Here is a 14,269-nt window from a genome sequence, read left to right on the forward strand (position 1 = left end):
ACTTAAATTATAATTATATATATATATATTATTAAAGTAATAATAAGAGGCCTTATTTCTTATAATAAATATATATTAAAAAATAATATTTATTATATTATATCTATAATTATTACTAAGCGCTAAAAAGCTAAATAAAAAGAAATTATTATATTATAAATTACTTAAGAGGTAAAAAGCTTTAATTAAGTCTCTAAGGAATTACTTATAGCTAAGGTAATTATTTTAAAATAATATATTTTATGCCTTATTATGAAATAATTTATAAAAAATAAAATAATATTCTTTTATTACTTTTGAAAAAGCTTAAAGTAGTAATTCAGAAATTATAAAGCTAATATTAATAATATAAAAAGCTAAATAATAAAGTATATAAGATTATTAATAAATATAAGAATTATATTATTAATAGACTTAAATTATTATAATATAATAATTAATTAATTATCTTACAGTAAAAAGCCTTAAGATTAGAGATATTTTATTAATATTATAATAATCTAAGGGTAAGATATATAAATATTAAAAAGACTTTAGACTTAATAAAAAGGAGATTTTATTAATTAAGTATAATAAATAATACTTATAAGTATATTAAGAGTTACTTAATATATTAAGGTATTTATACATTAAGGCATAAATTATATAATAAATTCTAATTATTATTATTTTTATTATATTTATTTTAAGAAATTAGCCTTAATTTTATAATTAATTTATTAAAAAAATATATATAATAATAATAAAAGCTATAATATTATATTAATTATTATATATTATATATTAAAATATATAATATTTATTTTAATTATAAAAAGACTTAAAGCTATAGGCTTAATAATATTATTATATAAGTATATAAAAAGCTATTTTAATATACATAAAGGTATTATAAGTAATAAAAATAAATGTTTTATTTATAAATTCTAAGTAAACTTAATAAAAAAAAATAATATTTTATTAATTATTAATTATTTATTATTTATAAATAAATAAATAAATAAAATAAATATATTAAATCCTAGAAAAATAAGTAAGAATATATATATAAAATAAACTTATTTATTAAGTAATATAACTCTTCGAGATTACATTTATATATAATAATAACTAATATTTAATAATTAGGGTCTCTTTTAGTAAGGTATTATATAAATATTACCTAAGATATATTAAATATATTCGCTTAATAGTAAAAATAAATATCTAAGGTATTATTAAGTACTTAGAAATACTTAGCTAAATATATAAGCTAATAAGGGATTATTAATATTATATATTAAAATCTTAATTTAAATATTATAATATAAGGTATAAGCTATAAGTATATTATGAGGAATAATATATTAAAGTATTTATATAGAATTAAAAGCTTACATACTTTAAATTAGCCTTAAGATTTATTAAAGTAAAAATCCATATAAAGTATAATAAGTAAGCCTATATTATAAAGCTATTAGAAATCTATTAATATATATATAATATATTTTATATATTATTTCTTAAACTATAAAATAATTAATTAAATAATATTATAATATTAAAAGCTTTATTAAAGCTTAAGGCTAAGCCTAAAGAGTAAGAAGTAAAAAAAGTAATAAATTATAAGCTTATTAATAAAATTGTATTTTATTTTATTAAATAAAAAAGCTAGCTAATAAAGTATAATACTTAAAAACTTAATTATTATTTAAAAAATATAAAAATCATAATTAAAAAATATTATAAGGTTATAAAAAAAAATTAGAAAAAATAAAATAATAATTAGTTAATATTTAGCTAAAGTATTTATAAAAAAATAAAAGTATTAATTATAAAAAAAACTTAAATAAAAAAAATAAATCATAAAGATTATAACTTAATAAGATTATAAGAAAATAATTATTATTAAGCTATTATTAAATATAAGCTAAAAAATTATAAAATATAAACTTTAGAAAATAAAATTATAACTATAAATAATTACTTAAGGGTTAAAAAGACTAATATTAGATGTATTATTATTAATAGGCCTAGGGTTTATTAGGCCCTTACTCTTAGCCTTAGCCTTATTATAAGTAAAAGCATAAATAGTATAAGCTCTCTTAGGAGTAAGGGGAATAAGCAGCGAGTTATTATTAGAGCTATTATTATTACTATTATTATTATTAATATTATTAATAAGGCGTTTTATACTATAAGGAATAAGAAGAGTATTAATATATATTATAATATAAATAATAATAAAAATATTAATTAAAATATTAATAAGGGTATATATAATAAGTAATTAAGGTAAAATATACTAAAAGAAATAAGCTCTTCTCTTATTAGGGATAATTATAATCTTAATAGATTAAAGGTAAATTAATATATAATAAAGGAAATAAGACTTAGTATTATTATAAATATAAGTAAGCTAAGTAATATTAATAAGACTATAGATCTTAGTCTTATTAATATAGTCTTAGGCTAATATACTAAGTGAATAGGGAATATAAGGCAAAGAGAAAAAAGACTTATACTTATAAGGATATAAATAAATTATAGCTTATAAGTAGAAGTAAGCTTAGTGAGCTAAGAGTTAGTTATTATTTAATTATTAATATTCTTAGCTAAGTTAATATATTAATTCTTAATATTATTTTAGGTAATATTATAATTATTAAGGATAATAATATAATATTAAATAATAATATAAGAGGTTATTAGGCTAATATTTATTAAAGGGTTAATATTATTTAAGTAATACTCTTAGAGGGTAATATAAAAGTTTTAATATTACTAAGTGATACTAAAGAGCTTATTAGGAATCTAAGCTATAGGTTAATAATATATATTAAATAAATATCTTTATAAATATAAATAAAATAATTAAAATATAAGTAATTATTAGTTTATTAATTAATAAAATTAATATTATTATTAAATATATAATAAGGCCTAAAGATATAAATAATAATATTAAAAGTAAATATTATAAGAAAGAAATTAATATATTATTAAAAAAAAATATATAAAGAAACCTTAATTAAGAAATAAGATATTATTATAATAAAAGAAATTAAAATAAAATATATTAAGTAATAAATATTATTTATTTAATAAATATTAATAAGCTAAAATAAAAATAAGGCTTTAATAAAATGAATAATAATAATAGATTAATAAAATATTTAAATTATTTATATTATAATAAAAAGAAAATAAAAATTAATCTTAAATATTTAAGGTAATATAATAAAAAGCTTTTATTAAGGCTTTATTTATAAACTAAGAAACTTAAAGGAATTATTTAAAGCTTTTTTATTTACTTAAAGATCTTAGGGACTAAGATATCTAGAGGGGAGGTAATTATAAGAATATAAGGTAGCTATTAAACCTACTAATTAATTAAGATAACCTTAGCTAGTTATTATATATATAGAGAGCTCTTAAAAGCTTTATAGCTAAGCTATTATAAAAGGCTCGGTAAGTTAAAGTTTTATATATAATAAAGACTTATTTTTAATTTATAATTTTACCCTAATCTAGCTATTAAGGCCCACTGTTTTATACTATTATTATTATCTTTACTAGTTAGGTTAAGAAAGGGGAGCTTTAGGCTTTTTTTTCTAGCGTGATTATTATTACTATTAATTAATTAGTTGCCCTTATTATTTTATATAATATTAAGATTATAGGAAAGTATATAAAATCCCCCTTTGAAAAAGTTACTAAAAGAAAGACGCTTTAGAAAATTCAGCCTGTGTGGTTAGTATGTTTTGTTTTTCTAAGAAAATAAAAGTATTAAAAAATCTTGTTATAATTAACTAAGATTTAGCTATAAGTATAACTATATTAACAAATAAATATTATAGGTTTTAATAGGATTAATTCTTAGAATTAATATTAATATTTTATAAACTTAAAACGAGTTAATATTAAGGCTTAATATTAAACTTAATAAGAAATAAAACTTTATAAGTTTAAGTAATTAAATTTATTTATTTAAATATAATATATATATATATTAGCTTATATAAAGATATAAATAATAATAATTTTAATAATAATTTCAATAATAAATATTACTTATTATAAAAAAATAGCATTTTTATTAATTAATTATATTATTTAAAAAATAAAAGTCTTTTATAATTTTATAAGTAAGCTTAGTACTTATTATAATATATTTATAAATAACTAATAAATTAATAATAATAGCTTAAGCTTAAAATAGGTTTTACTAAGAAATAAATTAATTAAAGGCTTAATAATTATATTAATTTAATTAAAGCTGTTATATATTACCTTATTAAATAAGTACCTGAGGGTATTATTAAAAACTTATATTATAAAAATTATTATAATAATACTAATACTTTTATAATAATAGTTTTCTATTATAATTAAAATTACCTTACCTATTAAAAGGCTATTAAATTAAGGCTAGCTAAGAGATTCTGTTTTTAACTTATATACTTTTATAAAAAGTTATACTACTAACTAATTAAACCCTTAACTTTTAAGTTAGTTAATAGTATAATATTATTATATTATTATTCTTAAAGCTATCTTATTAATATTCTATTATTAATACTATTTGTTACGAAATTGCGAAGAGAGGTCCTAATAACCTCGACCCTTAGCTAGCTAGGCTAAAAGGTCTGCCGCGCCTATCTTAGTTAATAGATCATAGTAGAATTAGGCCCTATGGGGCATAGGCCTTGGCTAGGGGCCTAATACTATTACTAAAATTATTTAATATTTTTATAAATAATTTTAGCTACTTTTTTTATATTATATTATATATAACTAACTTAAAATTAATAATTTAAGCTACATATATATATAATATACTAAACTACTTATAAGTTATTTAATTATATATATAATTTAATATTATAATATTTCTAATTAAAATAATTATATAGTTATACTATAAGTAGAGCTTAATATATATATAATAAAAAGATAAAAATTAAAATATATAACTTATAATATATAAAGCTATCTAAGATTTAAAGCTTATTAAATTACTTATATTAAGATTTTTCAAACTAAGTTAATTTAAATTAAATATAAAGGACTTTTTTTAAATACTTTAATTGTATTTTATAAATAAATAATATTTCCTTTTTGATAAAAGGTATTTTTTATTAAAATTATTAAAGTAAAACCTTAGATAATATAATCTCCTTTAAAGTAAGAATATACTTATATTAATATATTAATACTAATATAAGTAATAATAAAGTATAATAATTATAAATATAACTATAAAAAGAACCTTTATTAATATAACTAAGTTATTATTATAATAAATATATAACTTAGATGTTAATCTATTTAAGTTTAAGCTTACTATTAATTATAAAATATTTTATAAAACTAGAAAATATAACTAATAAAATACTTATATTAACTAAAATAAGCTACTTGGTAAGGTAATTATTATTTAAGATAAATAATAATTATTTACTTTAATAAAATGTAATTAACTACTTAACCTAACTAACTAAGCTTTTCTCTCTAGCTATTAGTATTATTAAATCGCACTTAATAAAGTACTTAATAAATAATAAGATTAAAGCTTATATAAATATATAAAAATAAGATATAATTACTCCCTTACTAACTTATCTAAAGCCTGGCTAAGAGGCTAGCCTCTTATAAAAGCTAATATAATAAAGTAGGTAATGTAATATAGCAGCTGGGCAATGACGAAGATAGTAATCAATTGCGTAACAAGCCAAAAGCTTAAGGCTTTAGTATAGCGATTCCCTACTGAAATTGAGGTAACTCTGGCCTAAAGGGCGGGGGTTATGGGACTTATTACATAGTAACCAGGATACTATATTAGAGCTAATAAGAATTTAGATCTTTAGTATTAGTAATATAAACTATTTATAATAATATTATTATATTAATAAGAGAGTAAAAAGTAAAATTTAAGTACTATTAATAATATAATTAATAATAATTCCTTAAATTATATAGTTATTAGTTACTTTTTAATATTACCTTATTCAATTATAATTTAAAGAAATATATAATTATATTTTAATATATTTTAAAAAAGTAGTAATAGAAATAGTAATAAACTGTAATATTTAAATAATTTTAATTAAAGAATTAATATAATTGAAAGCTTACTTTTAATATATATTTTGAAAACATTTTATTAATATTAAAAATAGGATATAAATAAGAACTAATTAAAAAGTTAATATTAAATATTAATATTTAAGTTTTATATATATTATTTTTATATTATATATAATAAGTAAATAAACTAGGCAAGTAAGGAAACTAAAAATCCCTAAACTAATATCCTTTCTATTTAATTAATTAATTCTTAATTACTTAATATATTATAATTTAATTATAAGGCTAATATATTTCTTACCCTTTAAGCCCTTAAAAATTACCTAAGCCTAAGCCTTTAATATATTATAAATATATATGAGATTAATTAAATAATATAATATTCCTAATAAGAAGGTTCTTAATCGTAGTTTAATATTATTTAAAAATTATATAAATTATTTAATTTATAAAAATAAATCCTTATTTATTATATTTTTAATTTAAATTTATAAAAAATCTTTTCTTAGCTTTATAATATAAAAAAAATAACTAATTAATTACTTATTAATTGTAATATATTATTATTTAATATATATTAGCTTTTAAACTTAAGTAAGTAATACTTAGAGCTTAAAATATATATTTTTTTATAAATATAATTATTAAAAAGCTAACTATAAAAATCTAATTATTATATATAATTTATTTAAGCTTATAATAATTATAATTATAAAATATAATCTTTAATAAAATAATATTTATAATTTTAATAAAATACACTTTTTTATAAATATAATTATAAATAAAATAATTATTATAGGCTTCAAAAGGTATTTAAAGCTAAAATTAATATAGCTTAAAAACTACAAATGAGTATTAATTATTTAAGTAATTAATATAAAGGGCTAAGTAATTTAATTATTTATTATTAATATAAGCTAATATTATTTTATTAATTAATATTCAAAAAATAATCTTTAAAATAATTAAATAATTATAATAACTTAAAATAACTAAATTAATAATAAGATTAATTATAAATAACTTAAATACTTTAATTAATATATAATTAATTAATTAATTAATTTTTATTATTTTTTAATTCTTAATAATTATAAAATTATTAATTTATTAAATTTAAGAAATATTATAAAAACAATTATTTAATATTATATATTATTTTATATTATTGAATCTTTTAATATTAAGTATTTTAATATATTAAAATCAACTTATAATTAAGAAATACAATAATTAATTAAATATTTTATTATTTATATTATAAAAACTAAGTTTTTTTTTAATTTTTTATATTATATATAAGGCTATTATAATAAAAGAATATTAAAAAAGCTTTTAAAAAATTAATTTTATTATTCTTAGTTTAAAAATTATAATTTTAAAGCTTAATATATAATTATAGATTTTAATACTTATTAAAAAATAAACTAAGACTTTAATCTCTTAGGTCTTAAGCACTTTAATAATTATATTTAAAGCTAGATTTTAATTTAAATATGTTAAAAGATAAATTAAATAATATTAAAATAACTTTTTAAAATTAATCTTTAAAGCCTTAAGGTTTCTTAAGAAAAAAATAAAAATACTTTTATATTAACTTATTTCATTAATTATTAAAAATCAAAATGTTTAAGAAATAAATTAAATATTTAATTAATATTAAAAAATAAAAAAAGCTTAATTATAAAAAAAAAATTTAAATAATAAAACAAAAAATAATTAATTAAATAAATATTAATATATAAGTAATAATTAAATTGTTAAAAAATAATAATTAAAAGAAATTAATATAATTAGGGATTTAATATTATAATATTTATAATATACCTAGTTATAATATAAGGACTTATTAGGTAATAACTAAGATATTTAAGGGAGAAATATAATAAATGATTTTAATTAATTACATACATTTAATATTTTTATTATAATTTTTATTTATAAAAATATAAGAAAGTAGTTTATTTACTTAATTAGTTTACTTATTATATATATACATTATTATTTATATTTTATATATTATATATATCTTATATACTATATATATTTTATATATTATACATATCTTATTAAATATATACTTGTATATTAAAGCTTAAATAAGAAATATTTTAGTATTTTAATAAAATATTATAATATACAAATAAACTATTTATAGCTCTAAGTTAAGCTTAGTAAAATTATTAATTAAGCTTATATTAATTTTACTTCAATATATTATATATAAACTTATAAATTATAATTATAATAATATATTAAAGTCTTAAGATTATAATATTTATATAAAATTATACATTATAAATAATATAATATTAAAATAATACTTATTTTTATATTATATAGAAATAAAATATAACAAAAATAAAATACTTAAAAATAATAAATCGACCGGGTCTTACCTCTTAAAATTCAGACATATTAACAATATAGCTTCTAAATCTCCCGTAAGCCGCCAAGACCGTTGGCTTCAGCCATGATGGATGCGTCGGAGTTCGCGTCTCCACAGGCGAATAGATCATAGGTTTGGCGAAACGGAGGTGTGGAGCCAGGCACGGGAGAAGCCGATGACGTCAGATGCGCTCGAGATCCATTAAACCGGGACAGGGTCTACAATGACAGGACACTGGAAGGCCTGTGAAGGGTGGCGAGAATTCTGGGAATAAGGTGGTGATACTATGCGCCTCTTCCACTCCCAACTGGCGAATGAGGATCTATGCATCGAGTCCCTATGATGTCTAGGCTCGTCGTACAGCGTCCCAAGGGGGAATCATTAGATCGGATAAAACATTTCGACATGCATTCATAATCAGCTGCGATGCTACCCATCAGGCTCACGACAGGACTTATCAACATTCAAATGATAGTACCAATGTCTAGAAACAACGAAATCACCCTATCTTCCATAGTCTCTGTCAAACGCGCAAGAATTGCCAAGACAAAACCTGTCAGACAACAGAAATCTCCCCTGACCAAACTTGGAGCCCTGGTCGGCTTACCCGGCCCCAAACGCTGGATCTTTGGGCAATACGAAGAGGGGGCTTGCAAGCCACGATCGAATAAGCGGCTCTGCCATAACCGAGGGTGTGGTGTTGTTGCAGGGTACAGTACTGTACCAGTGCTAACAAAGGTGTGGTCCGTGAAACCTGTTTTTAGGTCGTTCAGTTTTGACGTCAGTTAGGTAATAACCTTTGCAAAAGTTCGCCGCCATTGCGAAGTGCTGTTAGGACAGGCAGTTACACTACTTGTCCATTAAGTCCTTTGTGCAAGATGGCACGTAGAAGATGGAAAGTTGTCCCTTGTTTCTTGTATGGAGGTTAGCAGTTAAATACCCATTGAGAGGTTTAACCTTTCATAATAATACGGCTAGGTATGACTCTTCTACTGCGGGCAGCAAAAGGTTAAAAAAGGCGACGATGTTAGTATTGGGATATGATGCTATGATGTGTTGATAATGTGCTCTTTATTATAATTAAAGCCTGGCCCTTGATGGGTTAACTGAGCCATAAGATCGCAAGATGGCACGCATAACGTCGAATTACTATGATTCCCAATCCGGCAGAGCCAGTTACAGTTGACAAAGCCGCTGTTGGATGCCCTGGTACTGTGTTCGTGGCGTCGCGTTGAGTTCTGCTAGTCCAGGCCTGGCTGGCGACCAACCTAATTGAGTTATCGCTAATGTCCAAGCATGTGGCACCGACCATTGGATGAGACGCGTACGCTTGGACGATTCACTAGGGAGGCTCTCGTCAGCCAGAGTGATGAGCGAATTGAGTTTGATGGCCCCCCAGGACTCTGGTTCTTCCGTAACGTTGCCATTGAGGCTCGGGCCGATGTTTGAAAGGTCGTGTTATTTCTGGGTGCCAGAGACTGAGGTATGTGAGCTAGCTGCCGATAGCCGCTAGACGGCGCATACGAAGCTAGCTATCATCAGCCAAGATCATGATGGTGCTGCGAGCTCACTGTGTACATTGCAACATTTGTAGCAGACTAACCCCTGTTGATCACCCCTCATGTCATGACCTCCTAGAGTCATTATACCAAAGGCGCTCAGCATCTGCACTGGGCTTTGGGGCTAGCTGTCTCTCCGGCCTTTGCCAAAATGACAGAATGTTGTCAAGGCAAGGCCGAGTCCCGATGGAGGGTGTCGCCCCCACACCACCCAACGCCAGTTCGTGTTGTAACATAGGCCAGATGGATAGAAGCCATCTCCGTAACAACAAACTATACAGCTAAGAGTTGAAATGAAGTATAAAACCACCTCTTCGTCCCCCCGAATTACCTCTCATTCTCATCATCACAACTCAGCAAACAAAGCCTCCCACTACAGACTCTCACTCCCGCTACAAACAGTCGCTTCCAACTTTCAACTCTAGTTTCCAACTCTGCAATCATGATGATGAAGCTGACTGCCGTCTTTGTCGCCGCCCTCGCTACCCTAGGAGCCGCCACTCCCACTCCCAAGGGCTGCACTCCTGGAACGTACTCGTGCACTCCCGACGCTACTGGCTGGCAAGTCTGCAACGTCGACCGCACCTGGGTCGTAAGTCATCTACTTGCAACATTTGCTATAGACTCTGACAGCCTAGGTCGCTGGCACTTGTCCTCCTGAGACCACTTGCGCGTTCAACAAGGAGAACAACTCCCCCTACTGCGTTCCCATCCGCCTCTACAACCCCTAGATCGTCTCAGACGCTGGTCGATAGTTATGTTCGGTTCCGCGACGCGGTTTCAATCATCTCTTGACCGATCCAACATTTGTCTCTTACTGTCTGCTACTTGACTTTCTGGATTGATGTTTAGTCTTGGTTTCTGAATTTTCATGGTTTCATGAGTTACGGTCCCTTCATGTTCATACATATAGATATAAATTAGAGGAATGTTATAGATAGTTAGCCATAAGGGCATAATCTACTAGTTCCCTATCCCAGTTATCTGAGAGCAAGTTAAATACCAAAATTTACTCCGTCTCGTAGTTAATCCAAGAGCAAACACCGCGACAGTAAAATTGAAGTTATCGAACGAAGTGGAAATATCAAATACCACTAGGATTGACCATATCCCGAAAACGTAGGATAGAACAGTGGAGTCATGACCTTTATGTTGAATATGCCCTATCGTTTTTTTGGAAGACGGCGCATGAGCTCGAGGAAGCCCATTTTGAGAATAGGAACGTTGTCTGTCGCTAGAACTATGAGAGTATGAGCTGTCATGGGCAACCACCCCTTTTCTTTTCATCTATGTCTCTCGCTGTATAAATGCCCCCTCCTGCTTTGAAAATGATATCCTAAGCAGGTTCTTGGTAGGGAGTGAACTGTCTCCCCTCTAACCGCTGGCTGTCTTAGTTCCTTTCTGGTGTATGGGCCTCCAGAATCCAACCTGATTTAATGTGATCCGACGAGTACGAGGTCAATGACTGAAAGCTCATCCGGACAGGGCAAATTCCATAAGTCCTGGGCTATCAACGGACTGGAAATTTTCTAATGCCTCTCTATTAATACGTCTAGGTTGAAGAGACCTTATAACTAATGACTGGCAAGTATCGAGACCTAGAGATGGTATATTCCCGACGAGGTTAGGGATAATACTTTGCTAATAAAGTATCTTCTTAATTAAATGCTGGTCTACGAGATCACATTCCCCGGCATTAGAGTAAGCTTAGGAGGGAGCTAAAGGTTTAATAATAATTTAAAGATATAAGTATCCTTTGTATTATAGTTCTTGTTTAGATCCTAAGCCTAATATTCCTTTAAATCCTAAGCCTAATATTCCTTTAAATCCTAAGCGTAACTCTATTTCTTAATATTTATTATATTCTTAATTTCATTCTTAGTATTACTTTTATATTATTTCTTCTTGTAACTCTTAAACTAATTTAAATATTAATTCTCACCTTAAGTCCTACTTTAAGCCCTAGCCTATTTCTCTATCTAAGTACTAAACTAGAACCTAATCTTAAAATAAAACTAGGTACTAGCATAATACTTAACTTAGTATCTTATTATAATTAGTATTTTAACTAAAGGGTATAAACTAAGTAAATTTAAGTAAGATACTAATAAAACAATTATATTTATAAATAATAAATATAATAAGAAAGTATTATAATTAAGTAAATATTATATTTTTTATATCTCTTAATATAAGAATTATTGTAAAAATATCATTAGTTATTTAATTAATTAAAATAATTTATTATATTTTTCCTGAGATATCTTAATTATTACTTAATAAGTCTTTCTATTATAGCTGAGCTTATTATAAATATTATAATATTAAATACCTAAATATATTAATATATATAATAAGCAAGCATCGCATTTTACTCTATAGTAGGTTTTATATTATATTTTAAAATAGCCTTAAAAAACTCTAAGAAATTTAGCTTAAGTTTTTATTAGGTTATAACTTATAGTTAGATTAATTAAGCTAAAAGAGATCTATTACACTTTCTTAGAATTTTTAAAAAAAAGTCCCTTATAAGGTAATTTAAAAAAAAACTTATTCACACTATCTATATAGCCTTTTCTTTATAAAGAGAATTTTTAAAAATCCTAAAAAATTATATCTAGTTTATCTCAGAGTTAGATTTATTAAAATTCTCTTTTTAAGCCTATAGTTATTTTATTATAGTTTTTATTAAGCTTTAAAATTTAGAATTTTAATATATAATATAGATACAATGCTTACTTAATTACAATGCTTGCGTATTATATATATTAATCCCTTTTAATTATTTTTTTTACTAATTTAGTTATTACTTATATATTAATATCTCTTTAATTAAGTCTTTATTTTTTTTCTATTATTATTACCTCTTTTCTTATATTTAGATTTCTTTTACTCTTTAATATTAACTTAATATTTTATTTATTAATTAAAGCTCTTAAATCTTTACTTTAATTAAAACTGTCTTATATATATTTCCCTTTAGTACCTTAATTATAATAAATATATATTTCCAAAGTAATAAACTAAGTATATTAGATTTATATTAATAAACAGTTATTAATAATATCTAAAATAAAAGTATTACTTATATCTCGTAATATACTTAAGATATTAAATATAACTAAGTAATATTAATAACTATGGTAATTAATATATAAAAAATATTAATAAATAAGTTTTATATATTTAGTAATACTTCTAAGATTAATATTCCCTAAGTTTAATCTAAGATAAGACTAATATTTCTAATACTTAGTCCTAAGACTAATAAGAGCGAGGTTTAATTATTCTAATCCTTAGCTTAATTATATTATTTTATTAAGCTTCTTCGCCTAATTTATATTATAACTAGAACATAAAGTCTCTTTTTTATTAATCTTATGCTTAAGTTTAATTTTAATAATCAAGTATTATTAATAAATAACTCTAATATATATGCATAGCGAGCATAATACTTACCCGAGGGTAAAAGTTTAGAATTTCTTAGTATTTATACCTTGTTTTAAAATTAGTTTAAAAAAGTCTTAACAATTTAAACTAAGCCTAAAATAGCTATAACTTATAAAATATACTTATTAGCTTATAGTAAGTAAATACTAATTTTTTTTAGATATCTAAAAGAAAATCACTTAATAGGTTAATTAGGAAAAACATATTCCTACTATATATTTTAAGTTTTTTATTTTTTAAAACTTAATTAGATATTTTAAGATTCTAAGAAAAATACTATATAGTTTTTCTTTTAGTTAAAAAATAAGAAATTAAATTCCTAGGACTTTAGCTATTTTATAGCTGTTTTTAAAAATATTTAGGTTTAGTTTTTTAAGTATATTATAATAGTTACGTATTTCCTAAGGGATAAACTAGTCATTCTAGGTTTATATTAGCAGAGAGTACTAGGCATAGTCTAAGCAAAAAGGGTATAAGTTACGTCTAGTAATATACTTAAAGGTATTAAGTATAACTAAGTTATATTAATAGCTAAGGTAATTACTATATAAGAAAGTACTAATAAGTATATCTATATATTAGGGCGATTTAGTTAGATTATAATAGCTTAATATAATTTAAGATAATCTTCTAGTACTTAATTAGCGTAATAAGTATAATCCTTAATTATATATAAGTAAAATATATTAGCTATAATATAATATCTCTTCTCTATTAGTCTTATCCCTAAGGCTATACTTATAACTCTAGATCTATTATTAATATATTTTAACTTAAACCTATAATTATTTTCTTATTA

General features: G+C 22.8%; 1 protein-coding gene across 1 annotated transcript; it reads left to right on the forward strand.

Moving 5' to 3' along the window:
• Positions 1-10,378: 10,378 nt before the first annotated feature.
• On the forward strand, positions 10,379-10,751 carry NCS54_01374700 (Hypothetical protein; the record flags this gene model as incomplete). The annotated part of the gene is made up of 2 exons (XM_053158920.1): positions 10,379-10,612; positions 10,659-10,751. The coding sequence occupies exons 1-2, from the start codon at positions 10,463-10,465 to the stop codon at positions 10,749-10,751; spliced, it is 243 nt and encodes an 80-aa protein (XP_053014895.1). The 5' UTR covers positions 10,379-10,462.
• Between the last annotated feature and the right edge of the window lie 3,518 nt (positions 10,752-14,269).

Source organism: Fusarium falciforme, chromosome 11 (genome assembly GCF_026873545.1).
Source record: "Fusarium falciforme chromosome 11, complete sequence".
Classification (NCBI taxonomy): Eukaryota; Fungi; Ascomycota; class Sordariomycetes; order Hypocreales; family Nectriaceae; genus Fusarium; species Fusarium falciforme.